Below are 15,692 nucleotides of genomic sequence, written 5' to 3' on the forward strand. Positions count from 1 at the left end.
TTCTACTCAACATTAACAGTTTGTAGGTCGTCGTCGCTAGACTCTGTTAGTTCAACAAAATCCTCACTGCTGGATTTCTCTCCATCATCTATCTCCTCGTCAGTGGCATTACCATCTACAAGTAATTGTGATGTAGATTGGATTTGTGAATCAACCGAATGTCTCTCTACTTCGTCATTCTGAAATGCATCATGGTTTTGAGCAGTAATAGTGTTCGGCATTTCTATGGTTGAACGAGACTTCAATCGACAAACAGACAACCATTCACTAGCTCTTCTTCTCTTCGTAGGATATTCAAGATAAACCACCTGACCCGCTTGTATTGCAAAAATGAAAGGTTCAAACTTATTGAACCTTTTGTTTGCATTAACCTCTACTAAATTATAATTTGGATGTATTCTGGTACCTGTTCTTGGGGTTGGATCATACCATGAACATTTGAACAACACACACCTTTTTATCGGTAATGCAGGATACTCAACCTCTATAATTTCCTCAAGTCTACCATAGTAATCAAACTCAGTGTTATTGGTGTCGATAGATCCTTTAACGCAGACACCAGAATTAAAAGTTAATCTCTGCGAATCTCGTTGTCTCACATGGAATTTGAGACCATTAACATAGTATCCCGAATAGACCATTATTTGGCGTAGGGGTCCAGATGCAAGATTCAATATTCTATCATCTTGTATATTAGATATTCTTCGGTCTTTCACCTATCAAAATAGTAATACGAAAAATTAGGACCAAATTTTTATAAATAAATAATTATGAAAATTTCTCTAACTCACATATATTTGAAACCATAATGCAAATTCGGTCTCTAACTTTTCAGCAACCTCACTTGCAGTTATTGATGGATTTTGAAGATGTAATTGTTGCTCATACAAGCTTTGAAAAAAGATAATTATAAGAAAATTAGGATATCAAGCAATTAACTACAATGAAATAAAAGCTTGATTAGAGAAGTTAATTTACTTTATGTAGGGTTTGACCTCATCACAGTTTAAGAGTATGTATGTTCTTGCAGCATGGTATTCTTGTTGAGTTAACCATCTAGAAACAGATGCACCCATTGGTTTACCAGAAAATTTGAAAATAGAAAGCATCGATGGATCTATATTCTGAGTATCATTGGAATTTCTAGGACATTTGCGGTGTCTAGTTTTAACATTATCAGCAAAATAATAAGAGCAGAACAAAGATGCTTCCTCCACCAGATAAGCATTACATATTGACCCTTCAACTCTTGCTTTATTACGAACATTATTTTTTAATTTTCTTAAAAACCTTTCAAATGGGTACATCCATCTGTACTGCACAGGACCAGCTATTCGTGCCTCATATGGTAAATGTACCGGTAGATGTTCCATTGAATCAAAAAAACTTGGTGGAAATATATGCTCCAACTTACAAAGTATGAGAGGAATGTCAGTCTCTAGCTGAATCATATCAACCGTCATAATACACCTCGCTGTCAAATCTCTGAAAAAAAGACTCAACTCTGTAAGTGCTTGCCAAACATTATTGGGAAGTAAATCATGAAAAGCTATTGGAATAAGTCTTTGCATGAACACATGACAGTCATGACTCTTCATTCCAAACATCTTTAATTTGTTCATGTCAACGCATCGAGCCATATTCGAAGCATATCCATCTGGAAATTTAATTTCTTTTAACCAACTACATAAAGCTTGTTTACCATCTTTGTCCAATGTATAACAAGCTTTTGGAAACTTATTGGTTGTTTCATTCTGATGCAATTCTGGTATGTTGACTAGTTCTTTTAATTCTTCACGTGATTTTGCAGTGTCCTTAGTTCTTCCAGGTACATTGATCACAGTGTTGAAGATATTATCAAAGAAATTTTTCTCGACATGCATCACATCTATATTGTGTCGAATGAGTAGATACTTCCAATAAGGCAACTCCCAGAATATGCTCCTTTTCTTCCAACCACACTTGCTCATCCTCACAAGATACTTATTTATCTCATCAGAATTAGGCTGAGATACTGGGAGGAATCCATAACTATCTATTTGTTCAATGATTTCTTCACCTGAAGCATGGACTGCTGGGGGAGGTTTTCTGACTACAACATTCTTTAGAAAATTTTTCTTATTTCGCCTAAAAGGGTGATCCAGTGGTAGAAATTTACGATGATTATCAAACCAAGATATCTTCCCACTGCAAGGTAATGAAAATGCATCAGACTCTGTCATGCAATGTGGGCATGCTAATTTACCAGCCGTGCTCCATCCTGACAACATTGAGTATGCTGGAAAATCACTGATCGTCCATAATAAGGCCGCATGCAATGTAAAATTAGTTTTACTTGCAATATCATAAGTAACCGAGCCTACATTCCATAATTCATTAAGCTCGACAATTAGAGGTTACAAGAAAACATCTATCTTATCTTTTGGATTGACTGGACCAGGAATAAGCACGGTAAGAAACATAAATTCATCTTTCATGTACATCCATGGTGGTAAATTGTACGGTGTTAATATAACTGGCCAAGATGAATATTGTTGTCCCGACTGACCAAATGGTTGAAATCCATCTGCAGAAAGTCTCAATCTCACATTTCGTGGTTCCATTGCAAAGGAGGGAAACACATTATCAAGATGTTTCCATGCAGGAGAATCACAAGGATGACACATTATACCTTCTTCATGCTCATGCTCATGCTCATGATGCCACACCATGTGGTTAGCTGTAGCAGCAGATGCATACAAGCGTTGAAGTCTAGCAGTTAACGGAAAATAATATATTACTTTCCAAGCAATATTTATCTTCTTCTTCCCTGGTATGCGATTACGATGCTTAAAACGAGGGTGAGTACAGATTTTACATTCATTCAAATCACTGCCTTCATTCCAAAATATCATGCAGTTGTTTATACAACAATCAATTTTCTCTACAGGCAAACCTAAACCTCTGATCAATTTCTTTGTTTCATAGAAGCTATCAGTCATTATGTTATCAGTAGGGAGCAACTCTGACATCAATTGACAAATGTCATCGTAACATCTTTCTGAGAAATGATGTTCTGCTTTCATATTCAATAACCTTGCTGTACCTGATAGTTGTGAATGACCAGAAGGAATGCCTTCCCACACTTCTCTTTCACTAGCCTTTAACATTTCATATAGTTGCTGATATTCAGGGGTTGGTATTTCATCTATATTCGAATAATCAACTGCATTCATTGCATCTTGAACCATTGATTGCATTGAAATATCAATATTATTTGATGCTTCAGGAGCTGTAACAGTAGTCCCAGAATACGAACCACCAGATGACCCAATTGGTTCATATATATAAGGCTCTCCGTGGCAATACCAATTGTAGTAATTTGGCACAAATCCATTTCTACATATGTGCATTTTTACGGTATCCTCATCACGAAATGCTCTATTTTGACATTTTTTATGATTACACGGACACCGTAACTCAGAACCATTCATACATTCTGGATGACTTTTAGCAAAAATCACAAACTGTTCAACTTCAGCAATAAAATCATCTCTGATAAAACCATTGTCTAATCGATTGTACATCCAAGCTTTGTTCATATACATTGGTATAACCTAAAGAGAATATAAATTGAAACATTATTAAACTTGTTGTATCACTTGAAATAAGTTTAAATAAAGAATTATGTGCACAATTTCATCTCACAATCATCATATCATATTACCATAAATCACCTCTACACTAGAACAATTAAATGAAACTATTATAAACATGTTGTTCCTTATAGCATTATCAAATGAAATAATCATACATATATGAGAAGCATCGATCAAACTACATTTTATGCAAGTACAATAGCGAAATTGATCAAAATATGTCACAACACTTAAATTTTCTAGGGTTTACATTGTGCTCAGCTACGAACAGTAACAAAGCACCGCTACAATTGCGAGCAGGTTGCTGGCCGCGAGTAGCGAGCCGTGAGCAGGCCGCCAGCCAAGAGCAGCCCGCTAGCTGCGAGCAGGCCGCTGCCCGCGAGCAGCCCACTGGCCGCCAGCCTAGAGCACCCCATTGGCCGTGAACAGGCCGCCGGCAGCGATCAGCGAGCAGGGCGCGGCTGCCGGCGTGTGAAAACGCAAACGAGAGAGGAGAATAGAAGATCAAACCTGAGAGATCATCGGAACGGTGTGCACGGGAGGAAAGGGCGCCGCCGAGATCGCTCGAAGAGCTGCCGGAAAATCGCCGCCGCCGCTGAGGGAAAGATCGCGCGAAGAGGAAAGGGAATTCTGTGCCCTAAATCGAGATTTACCGACGGAAATATACTTCCGTCGGTAATTACCGACGGAATGCTTATTTCCGTCGGTGATTTCGGCTAAGTTAGGTTTAGCGAACGCAGAGGAAACGGGTACGGGGAAATTTACCGACGGAATCATATATCCGTCGGTATAATATAACCCTAAACCCGTTAATTACCGACGGAATATCATTCCGTCGGTATTCTTTAAACCCGGACCCGCCTATTTACCGACGGAATAATAAGTCCGTCGGAAATAACCAAAAATTCTAACGGCGATATTATGCTACTCGCCGACGGAATGGTGATTCCGTCGGTAACCACCGACGGAATTAAGAATTCCGTCGGTAACCACCGACGGAATTAAGAATTCCGTCGGTAACCACCGACGGAATTAATAATTCCGTCGGTGATTACCGACGGAATTACCATTCCGTCGGTGAGTACCGACAGACCTAAACCCCGTCTGTACGTACCGACAGAATTATATTCAGTCGGTATATGCCGACGGAGTTAATATTCCGTTGGTACTCCCGTCGTTAAACTCATGTATTTTTGTAGTGACTATAAATGATATCATTTCCCAACTTATCGGGCTTATTGATTTATCGAACTAAATCTCACTCATTGATAAATTAAAAAAATAAATATCAAATATATGTGCTTGTTATTATATTAGGATTAAGAGCACACACTTCCATAATAACTGAGGTCTTTGTTCCTTTATAAAGTCAGTATAAAAGAAACGACCTCAAATGATCCTACTCAATACACTCTAAGTGTACTAGTGTAATTATATAGTTAAGATAAACTAATACCTAATTACACTACGACCTTCCAATGGTTTGTTCCTTTCCATCTTGGTCGTGAGCTACTGTTTATAATTTATAAGGTACTGATAACATGATCCTCTGTGTGTGACACCACACACCATGTTATCTACAATATAAATTAATTGAACAACTACATTTATCATAAATGTAGACATTTGAACAATGTGATTCTTATTTCTAGATAAATGTTTATATCAAAAGCTAGGCTTTTAGTATACATCCTAACACTTCCCTGGTTCTCACTCTAACGTTCCCGTTGGTTTTATCTATTGTGCACGGAGGTTCACAACTCTTAGCTCCAGGATCACTTAGCACTGCTTTCTTCCAGCTCAGAGTCTTCTCCCAGCCAACATACAACCCATCTTGACATCCCCCTAGCCAGTGCCCCATCTCCTCCACTTTTAGACAAGATCAACTATTTTGGTAAAAATTTTCCTTATCCCCATGAAAAGATAAATTACGCTTAGCAAGACATTTCACAATGATCCTGTCCAAAAGCGGAGAAGATGACAAGCTGAGAATGTGACTCGAAGGTTGATGAGGTGAAGACTCCATGCAGTCTTGCAACAAGAACGATGTTAGTGTCGGGCCGAAAAGGGGTTCTTGGCATTGATCCTCCGACACTCAAGTCAGTGATCCAGACAAACATAGAAGAAAATAGTAAGTATGTTGTAGCAAAAGCGTGTTCAATAGTGAAGCATCACATACCTCTACCTATGGATGGAAACCACCTTTTATAATGTCACTGTAGCGTTTAGGGTTCGAATCTCGGCAAAGCCGAGGTAAATACATTCCTTATGTGCTAGTCACTATTCCAAAGGCTAGTATCCACCCGTGATTTACCTCATCCGTGTTGACCTTGGGACGGGTTGGTGGGGGCGTTGGGGACGAGCGTATTCATTTTTTTTTGCCACAACTGTAGTGTTTGTGCATGCATCTCAAAGCATGTGCATGTTTTCTAAAGCGTCTTAGGAAAAGACAAGTTAAAAAGTGTCCCTGACATCTTTCCCTAAGCGAGCATGGAAATTTCTGATGTGACAAGTTAGAAGTTTCTAAAGTATGATTTGCCTGCTAGACATGCTCTGTTGTCAGTGGCACAAACCTTCAAAAGGGTACGATAGGATATGCAAGGGGTCCCGCTGTGGGATGACCGGTAGCCGCTCGGTCATGATGACCGATCGACCGAGATGATGGTCTGGGGATTTTACTATTGTCTCTATCATTTCGTCGCAGGCTTTCAGAGACTGGCCATTCGAACAGGCTCATCCGTTCGACTCTATTCTTGTTCGCTCGGATCGGGCATACTATTCGTCCGACCTTGTTGCCCCGTTCAGCCGACATTGGCTGATCTATAGACCCTATTTTTTTTTGCCTTCGACCTCCACGTCAGCCGCTCTTCCCTACTTTGATCTATCTTTGGTGGAGCTCATTTTCATCACCGTACCATATAACATAAATAATCCTTACTAAAATAAACTTCCAATAATATTTTTTCTCTTTCTTAATTTGCACTTAGAGTTCATTGTCAATTATTTTATTCTTTTTCCATCTAATTTAAAAGTCAATCCAAGTTCTGGTAATATGTTTAATGTCATTCTCATATTGTCTAAGTCTATCACTTAAATGTTTCCAATCATTAAGACCCAACAAACTTTTATTGTTCATTGATTTAAACAATTTGCAATAAAAATAATATACTTTAATCGCATCTTTCAAGTACACAAGTCATTTTCTATTTTGATTCTCTCCATTTGATAATTTTCTTATGTAATAAGAACATGAAAAATGTCTCGAAAGCTCATCTATAGGGAACTTATGATTACCTTCTCTTATAGGACAGTTCTCTATTAAAAGATCTCTTGTTTTATTATCAATGTTATCCCAAGATCTTAGATCATATATATCCAAAACATTACTAGTTTGCTCTAACTTATTTTCATTCTCAATTATATTACCAACTTCTATATTCAAATCATTATCAATATTTTCTCTCAATTGTTCTTGCTCATTCGTTGTATGTTTATTATCATCATTTTTTTCTCAATTCTTTATGCTTATTGATTGCATGATCATTTAGTTCTTCTTGATTTCTTGGTTCTTGATCATTTGTTGCATGATCATTTAGTTCTTGATTTTTTTTTTGTAATTTATCAACTGAATATGAAGAGCACCTTTTTGAGTTTTAATAATTTATTTCATTCTTTTTCTTTTGTTTCTTTACTGACTCCCAGATTGATATTTCTTTGGAAACATGTTTGTACTATAAATTTTAAACGTAAAAATAAAATACACAAAACCAACAATAAAGTTAGCAACGAAACAAACACAAGCAGTAAAAATAATAGTGAAAGAGCAATAAAACTTGCTTTGCACTTGAAGCAATTGATATAATCTATTTTATGATAATTAAAATTAGGATGATTTATTTGAACTATTTCAAATCTATAAGAAAATTTATAAAATATTATACTTCAATACAATATTAAAAATTAATATTGAATATTGAGAATAACAAAATACATATAAGTAGATAATTTATGTTGCAGGTTTATATATTGATAAATTTAAAATTTTAATTAAAGAATAAAATTTTCAGATTTAATTAGATGAGATTTAAAAGAGGAGGGAGGAAATTGATATTCAGGATTTAACTTCACTTTTTAGAATTTTTTAATTTTTGTATATGAATTAATGAATAAAGAGTTATATAAGGAATAAAATCTTGGAAAGGAAAATTTGATTTTTTTTTCTTTATTTTCTTTTTTAGATTTTTTAAATTTTAATGATAAATATACAATTTTTTTGCTTTTTTTAAAAGAATCCAACTATATATATATTTTAGCTTTTATTAAAATAATATATATATATATCAAATTTGAGGTCCCAAAAATCAAAGGTGCTAGGACATTACTCCCGTTGACATATCTCAGAACCGGCTTAGAAGAGGGGTTTTAATTAAGGTGGACATATCATCCTGGTAGGGGTGTAAATGAGCCAAGCCGTTCGTGAGCTATTCGAAGCTCGATTCGATAAAAGCTCATTTAATGAAGCTCGTTAAGATAAACAAATCAAGCTTAAGCTTCATAATATTCGACTCGTTAGCTCATGAACATGTTCGTTAAGTTCATAAATAAACTTTTAAATTAAAAAATAATAGTTTTGATATTGAATTTATAGATTTTACACTCAACTTATGAAAAACATAGACAAATATATTAAATTTATTTATTAGAATAAAATTATAAATTTTAACAAGAATATTATAATTTTTTAAAAATATATAATTTCATTTTTAATGAATATTTAAATTTATAATTTATATTTATTAAGCTCGTTTAGGCTCGATAAAAATTCGAATAAGCTCGTGAGCCATGAATATATTCGTTAAATAAAACTCGAGCTCGATTCGATTATAAACGAGCCAAACTCAAACATCCAAAAGTTCGACTCGACTCAACTTAGCTCAATTACACCTTACATCCTGGCAATGACAGTGACAAGAGCGGAGGAAGGTGTCTCCCTCCTCCTCACCGGATTTTATTTCTCACCTTTCTTTTGTTTTCGTTTTTCTTTTCTTCATTCCAAAGATGTTATTTCCGTAGGATTCCTTCTCAACTCGATCCGCACCTCCAAATAAACATAGCTTTAGTGCCCTAGTAGTAATTTATGCAGCGAGTATTTCGACTGGTCTCTTCAAAATTATGAAATGCATTTATGCAAATTGATTTTTAGTCGGTTGATAAATTATTAAATTTGCTACTGTGCGCTAATTTATATAAAAAAGATAAAATTAAAGGGATATTCTTAACTTCTAAAATCATCAAAGGTAGAGCGCTTAAAATATTTTTTTTATTTAATCTATCTTTAGGACCCTAAATAAATTAAATATTATGAACAAATTTTAAAACTATAAAAAGAAAACCCGTCTATTTATTATATAAAAAAGATTTTTTAATATAAATTTGCGGTTCACCAATGATTTCAGAACCTTCCCGGTAGTCAGACATAGCCACGACACCGTGCCACTACTACTTTCCATGAATCTTCTCTATCATCATCATCAAAATTTAGCCCTAATTTATAGAATTTATTTTATTCGACAATATGATTTATTCTCAATTTAAAATAAAAATTCATAAAAAGTGTTGAGTTTTCTAGACGTCTTCGCACGTCAAACGGTCACATTCATCGAACAAGGCGACTTGGAGTTGTTCAGGGTCCGAGCCCGCTGGGAAGCAGCCAGGCGGCACACGCAGGGACGGCACTCCGCCGCCCCCTCAAGACCAACTTCTCATTAACCAATTACACAACTCATTTCGTTGCCCACCGCTGAGACACCCACAATAGAACCTGAGAGATCCAACCGTCAAAATTCCTATGTCATCATCTGGATGCATCCACGTCGGACGTGGTTCCTCCCCTGGGGTGCGAGTTCTAAATCTTTGTTTCACGGCGGTCGGCAGAGCGCAACTTGAGTTTTTTTTCCACCCCGCGAACCGCGTCGAAATTTCCAACACGCACGCCGTTTTTCACGTGAAGAATAGCCGTTCGATACGTGGCGAGTGACTATTAGACAGCCGGTGGGGCCTGCCACGCATGCTGTCTTTTTCTTTGGCAGGTTAGATGAGACGAGTGAAGCAGACCAGTGCGGATAACATTCTTTATAATTTACGAATTTCTTTGTGTTAACAAAATAAAGACGAGAGTCGGTCAGCACCTTCTTCCTCCGTTCAATCTTTTTCTTCTTCCATTTTGATTGAGATCACATGAAACTCCAGCTTCCGGATCTCCTTCAAGATTCGTCTGATTCCTGTGGGATCGACTCTGGAACTGGTAATCGGGGAAGAACGAGGTACGCATCGATGCGAGGTCAACGTCTCCTTTGATGGGCAACACATGCCGTGGTTCTTCTAGTAGCAGAGTCCACCTTCCCAAGCCCTCATCCAATAGACAATCTATTTCCCACTCCTGCTCCAACTCCTCCGGCTCCACCTCCTCCTCGGACACCCCTAAAGCCGCCGCTGCCGCCGCCGTCGTCATGAGATTGGGCAACGACTCTCCCGCCGTTTCCACCGTCGTCGCATCTGGAGGGTTCTACGTCCTCGGGCATCCAACCCCTAACATCCTAAACCTCTACGCCCTCGGGCACAAGCTCGGGCAGGGGCAGTTCGGAACGACCTACCTCTGCACCGACCTCGCCACCGGGATGGAATATGCATGCAAGTCCATCTCCAAGCGGAAGCTCATTTCCAGGGAGGACGTGGAGGACGTGCGGAGGGAGATCCAGATCCTACATCACCTCTCCGGCCACAAGAATGTTGTTACCATCAAAGGCGCCTTTGAGGATGCCCAATTTGTGCACATAGTCATGGAGCTGTGCGCCGGAGGTGAGCTCTTTGATCGGATCATTGAGCGCGGGCACTACAGCGAGCGCAAGGCCGCCGAGCTCATCAGGATCATTGTCGGGGTTATTGAGGCTTGCCATTCCTTGGGGGTCATGCATAGGGATCTAAAGCCGGAAAATTTCTTATTGGTCAACAGGGACGATGATTCATCACTCAAGCTCATTGATTTCGGGCTCTCAGTATTCTTTAAGCCAGGTTTAGAATGGATAGCTTCAAGCAGTTTATATTCACTTTATTTGACTTACCACGATCCTTTTGTTGTAAAGTTCACTCCATTTGGCTTTTTCTTAACTTTCCTTTTTTGATTCAAAATTCATTTTGATTGCTGAATGAACCACTACAGATTTGGCGTATTCTCTGAGTTGCATTGTTGTCAAATTATGCTTCATTGCATCATTGGTGGTCCTCAAATATTAGAGCGAGTAGCAGCCCAAACAACTAAGGATCTAATATCTTGCTGATCATATATGTTATAAAACAAACCCGAAGAAGATTAAGAATTTAAGTTATGGATATTATTGGATTAGTCCTTGATGTTTAGACCTTTAATGGAAATTGCCACTTTTTTCTTTCCTTTTTACAAATTTAGAACTGACAATTACATTGCTTGCCGGTGCATTGAACAACTATACAATTACCCTTCAAATTGTATGTGTGTGTGTGTGTGTGGGCAAACTATAGTTTTTGATGCTTTTGTCTTTCTTTTGAAGTAGTAAGGATTGAAGTTGAACATAGTTATTAGCAGTCTTCTTATTTTCTTGAGCTATATACCTTGTCTTGGCAGCGCCAACTTGGCTCAAAGAAATGGAGAAAAGACAAATCCTAAACAACCAAATAATGAGTCTTGTAATTTGTAATAGGATATTAACTTTGGAATTTCCATGACTTGAAGAAACGCATGCAGAAGACTGAAATGAAATGTGTTCTTCAAAATGTAGACTGTGCTATGAGTTTGCCATAGGATGATAGTCAGGTGATATATTAAAGATCTCAATTGTCATCTCTTTATGATATTTGTTTCTAAAGTGTAACACCATGAGGAGAGAAAAGAAAAATCAGAGTAACCATTTCTATTTTAAATTAGATATAATTACATCAAATCCTACTAATCATTCTCTTTCTGTCATTAGTGGGTCTCATAAGGTCAATTAGTTCTCCTGATTAGAACTGTCAGTTGCACATATACAAGTACTTCCCTTACAGTGCAAATGCAAGGTACAAGGAGGGCCCTATTATGTGGCTTTACTAGAAGTTTCTTTGTCAAGCTTGCACTTGCAAATCGGAGTAATCATTTTCCTTTTTCTGTTATTAGTGGGTTTCATAACGCTGATTAGCTCTCCTGATTAGAACTACTAGCTGCTTTTTACAAGGCCCTTGCACTGCAAATGAAAGCTGAAACGCAGGTCCCTAGTTCTCTAACTCTGTTTTTGTGCATAATCAGGTCAGATATTTACAGATGTGGTTGGAAGCCCATATTATGTTGCTCCCGAAGTACTGTGCAAGTGTTATGGGCCAGAAGCTGATGTCTGGACAGCAGGTGTTATACTTTACATACTGTTAAGTGGTGTGCCACCTTTTTGGGCTGGTATGATGCAACTCTTCTCAAGCTTATGTGGCCTCATGATTGTAGAATCACTCAGTTAGATCCTTCTTTTTCCAGAAACTCAGCAAGGAATCTTTGAGGCTGTTATAAAGGGGGCCATTGATTTTGACTCAGATCCATGGCCTTTGATCTCTGAAAGTGCCAAAGATCTTATAAGGAAAATGCTCCACTCTCCTCCTTCAGAACGATTGACAGCACATCAAGTTCTATGTAGGTGACTGAGAATCATCTTTTGTTTTTATTAGCTGACTTCCTGATTAATGGTCTGATGTTGTTTCATGAGGAAAGTTAAACACTCTTTTTTAACCCTTTGATAAGATGGCATGCAAATGCTATCTTCACTCAACTTCATTGTTTAAATTTAGGCTAGTATTCTTTGATACAAATACCTCTACTAATTCCTGACCACAGATAAGAATAGCCATTGTCTACCTTGTCTTCCCCCTTAGCAAATCTAATGATACATAATATTTATACACACCAGAAGTATCATAGACAGCATTTGACTAGAGTCCTAAAAACTGGAATAGCCAATAACATGGAAAGATCAATTATAAGTGAATAAGTGATTAATATAATTTTTATAACATACTGAATTATGAATTGATTATTTAATGTAAAGTCCTCTTTAGTTTCTTAAACTTTTGGTTTTGCCAGAATTTGCTTGTAGGACAGTTTCCAAGTGACTTTGCTAATCAATTTTTGCCATCTCAGTAAGGACAACCTGAAGTTGAAACCTGGGTCATCTTTAAGAGCAAATTTAGTATGCTAAAATAGTATATTTTATCCTTTGTGTAAGTTTTGGTATTTGCATGCTTAGATACAACAACAACAACCAAACCTTATCCTACTAAGTAGGTCGTTTGCATGGTTGGACACCTGACATTATTAAAATAAACAGTACTATCCCAGCTATTTCAAAACTACCGAGCAAAATCCAGTGCAAAATGTTGAGAAGAGTAACTTCTAGATGATTATATCTATATCACTAAATCATAAATCCATGGCTGTTTTAAGATTTACTTTGCTGTCTGACATCTTTTGTTGTTCATGTTGTGCTCAGCTCATCCCTGGATTATTGAGCAGGGAGTTGCTTCTGACCGAGCTCTAGATCCAGCAGTTCTCTCCCGTCTCAAACAATTTTCTGCAATGAACAAGCTAAAGAAGATGGCCTTGAGGGTGAGTGAAGATTTAATGAACCGTAGCTACTATAATAAGTTTGGGCAACAACTTATCCTCATTCCAAAGAAATACATTATTTTATCTGAGGAATTCCATATGCTTCCTTCAGTTTGCACTTGAAAAATGCATTGACAAGTGTCTGGATCATTTAGGAACTCCTATAAAGTTGTATTATGCCAGAATCTCTTATTCTTTTCCTTTAATACTTGTGTATTCTCATAACAAGATATTCTGTCTTTTTAGGTTATAGCTGAAAGCCTCTCAGAGGAGGAGATTGCTGGACTTAGAGAAATGTTCACAGCTATGGATACAGACAACAGTGGTGCAATTACTTTTGATGAGCTAAAAGCAGGGTTGAGAAAATATGGTTCTACAATGAAGGATACTGAGATCCGCGATCTCATGGATGCGGTAAGTTGATCTAGCTTGATTAAAGACAACAATGTTTTGAAGAATATTTTTGTTCCATGACCCACATATTACTTTGAATATTCTGGTAGTGTGTATTGGTGTAATAGCAATAGACCTTCTGCATCATGTAATGTTAATTTTCTTCTTCCCAGTGCCCATTAAACTCCTGATAGATGAAACCAAATTTGGCTCATTGAATTTCCTAGAACTCCTCTCACATTGGTTTGATTTTTCTTCTCCCAAAATCTTTTCTGTTAGGAAGATGCAAGAACTAATGTGAAAACTAGCCTTGTTAGATTTTTTATTTATGTGTTACTTTCAGTTTACTTTCACTTCAACCAGAAAAGATAAATGATTGACCAAATAAAAAGGAGAAACAATGAGAAAATTTTGCTGTCAATGGAGATTATTCATGGCTCTCACACATTTGCATTAGTGTCTTTTTCGAATCTCGGGGTTGAGTTGGCTAGTGCGGGGGCAGATTTGCTATCATAGGGCAAGGTTTTGAGTCTCTGCAAAGTCGAGGGCAAAAGCCCTACCCGCACTGGCCAACTACAACTTCCCAATTTACCTCCTCACAAATGGTGGTGGGGCCGATCGTGTGGGGCCGCTGGGGTGGTAGATTCCACTTTTTGCTATCATAGTATTTTTTTCCAATGTCCAAACTATCCTTTTTTTAACATCAATGTAGTACAATTCATAATACGACTCGAAAGATATTTTTTCTATAAAAGTGTTTGCTTTAGCTACAATATGCAAAATAGTGATGTGACTATCAAAATTTGCTTTTTATGGTATTTTTCCCCCAAAGCTGAGTTTTTGGTTTCTTTTCACCCCTGAGAAACTGAGTTTATAAAAAATGTTGACTGCGTCCTTCATTAGTTTTTACTGATTTACATTTTATAATTGAGTAGGCCGATATTGACAACAGTGGTACCATTGATTATGGTGAATTTATTGCTGCAACAATTCATCTGAACAAGCTGGAACGTGAAGAACATTTAATGGCAGCATTTTCATACTTTGACAAGGATGGAAGTGGCTATATTACTGTTGATGAGCTCCAACAGGCTTGTAAAGAGCATAACATGACGGACGTTATTCTTGAAGATATAATTAAAGAAGTCGACCAAGATAACGTAAGTGATATACCTTGCTTGAAAATTCTGTAGCTTTTCTTTCATAAGCCAAGCAAGGGGAGTACATGGAAGTCATCTTGCATGAAATATTGCAGCTTTTCTTTCATTAAGGCAAGTAAATTTCACATATTGATACATGCCCAACAGCCATATTGTCTACCGTAAATATAGTTTAATAGACGCACAGTATCAAATGAGTATTGAACAAGTATCCAATCTCTATAGTCATTGTGTGGAGATCCAATATCCAGAGTGCATTCAACATGTATTTTAGGAAGATTTATACAAGAGACATTTCTAGACATATCAAATGCATATATCAAGTTTTCAGTTTGAACTGTTTCCATGTTTTGCCAACCATTGAAGGTCCTTAGATGTCCAAGTCTTTGCAATATTACTAGTTCTTAAGATTGGTCTCTATCTTCTTCCCCTATCCTAACAAAATTTTGGTACTGCAATGTTTCAGGATGGGAGTATCGACTATGGGGAGTTTGTTGCTATGATGCAAAGGGGCAGTATGGGATTGGGAAGGCGAACAATGAGAAATACTCTGACAGTAAGCATGAGGGATGCCACTTTTTGAGTATTTAACTCGTAAACGTTCTAATCTGTTATTATAAAAGACAGCTTCCTTGTCTTTTTTATTTTTTTTGTTTTGTTTTCTGTGTTGAGTTGTGAGAGATAATGTGGAAAAATATGTTTCTTAGAATCTAGTTTAATAGATTGTTGACGGTAGGTTGAGAAATCTGATGTTCAAATTGGGATCTGTCTTGCAAGCTAATTGATTAGATTAGCCATGCACTCAAACTCATAATAACTAAGATATGTTTGTTTATATATTTA

The 15,692-nt window shown here is 37.1% G+C and overlaps 1 protein-coding gene across 1 annotated transcript; it reads left to right on the forward strand.

Moving 5' to 3' along the window:
- Positions 1–9,783: 9,783 nt before the first annotated feature.
- On the forward strand, positions 9,784–15,688 carry LOC122012048 (calcium-dependent protein kinase 26-like). Its single transcript, XM_042568497.1, has 7 exons — positions 9,784–10,709; positions 11,956–12,099; positions 12,175–12,327; positions 13,181–13,296; positions 13,543–13,710; positions 14,625–14,849; positions 15,316–15,688. The coding sequence occupies exons 1-7, from the start codon at positions 9,995–9,997 to the stop codon at positions 15,430–15,432; spliced, it is 1,638 nt and encodes a 545-aa protein (XP_042424431.1). The 5' UTR covers positions 9,784–9,994; the 3' UTR covers positions 15,433–15,688.
- Positions 15,689–15,692: the final 4 nt, after the last annotated feature.

This window comes from Zingiber officinale, chromosome 8A (assembly GCF_018446385.1).
Source record: "Zingiber officinale cultivar Zhangliang chromosome 8A, Zo_v1.1, whole genome shotgun sequence".
NCBI lineage: Eukaryota > Viridiplantae > Streptophyta > Magnoliopsida > Zingiberales > Zingiberaceae > Zingiber > Zingiber officinale.

Coding starts and splice junctions, on each gene's coding strand:
- LOC122012048 (XM_042568497.1), top strand. CDS start 9,995: ATGGGCAACACATGCCGTGGTTCTTCTAGTAGCAGAGTCCACCTTCCC. Junction 10,710..11,955: donor CTCAGTATTCTTTAAGCCAG/GTTTAGAATGGA, acceptor GTGCATAATCAG/GTCAGATATTTACAGATGTG. Junction 14,850..15,315: donor AAGAAGTCGACCAAGATAAC/GTAAGTGATATA, acceptor GCAATGTTTCAG/GATGGGAGTATCGACTATGG.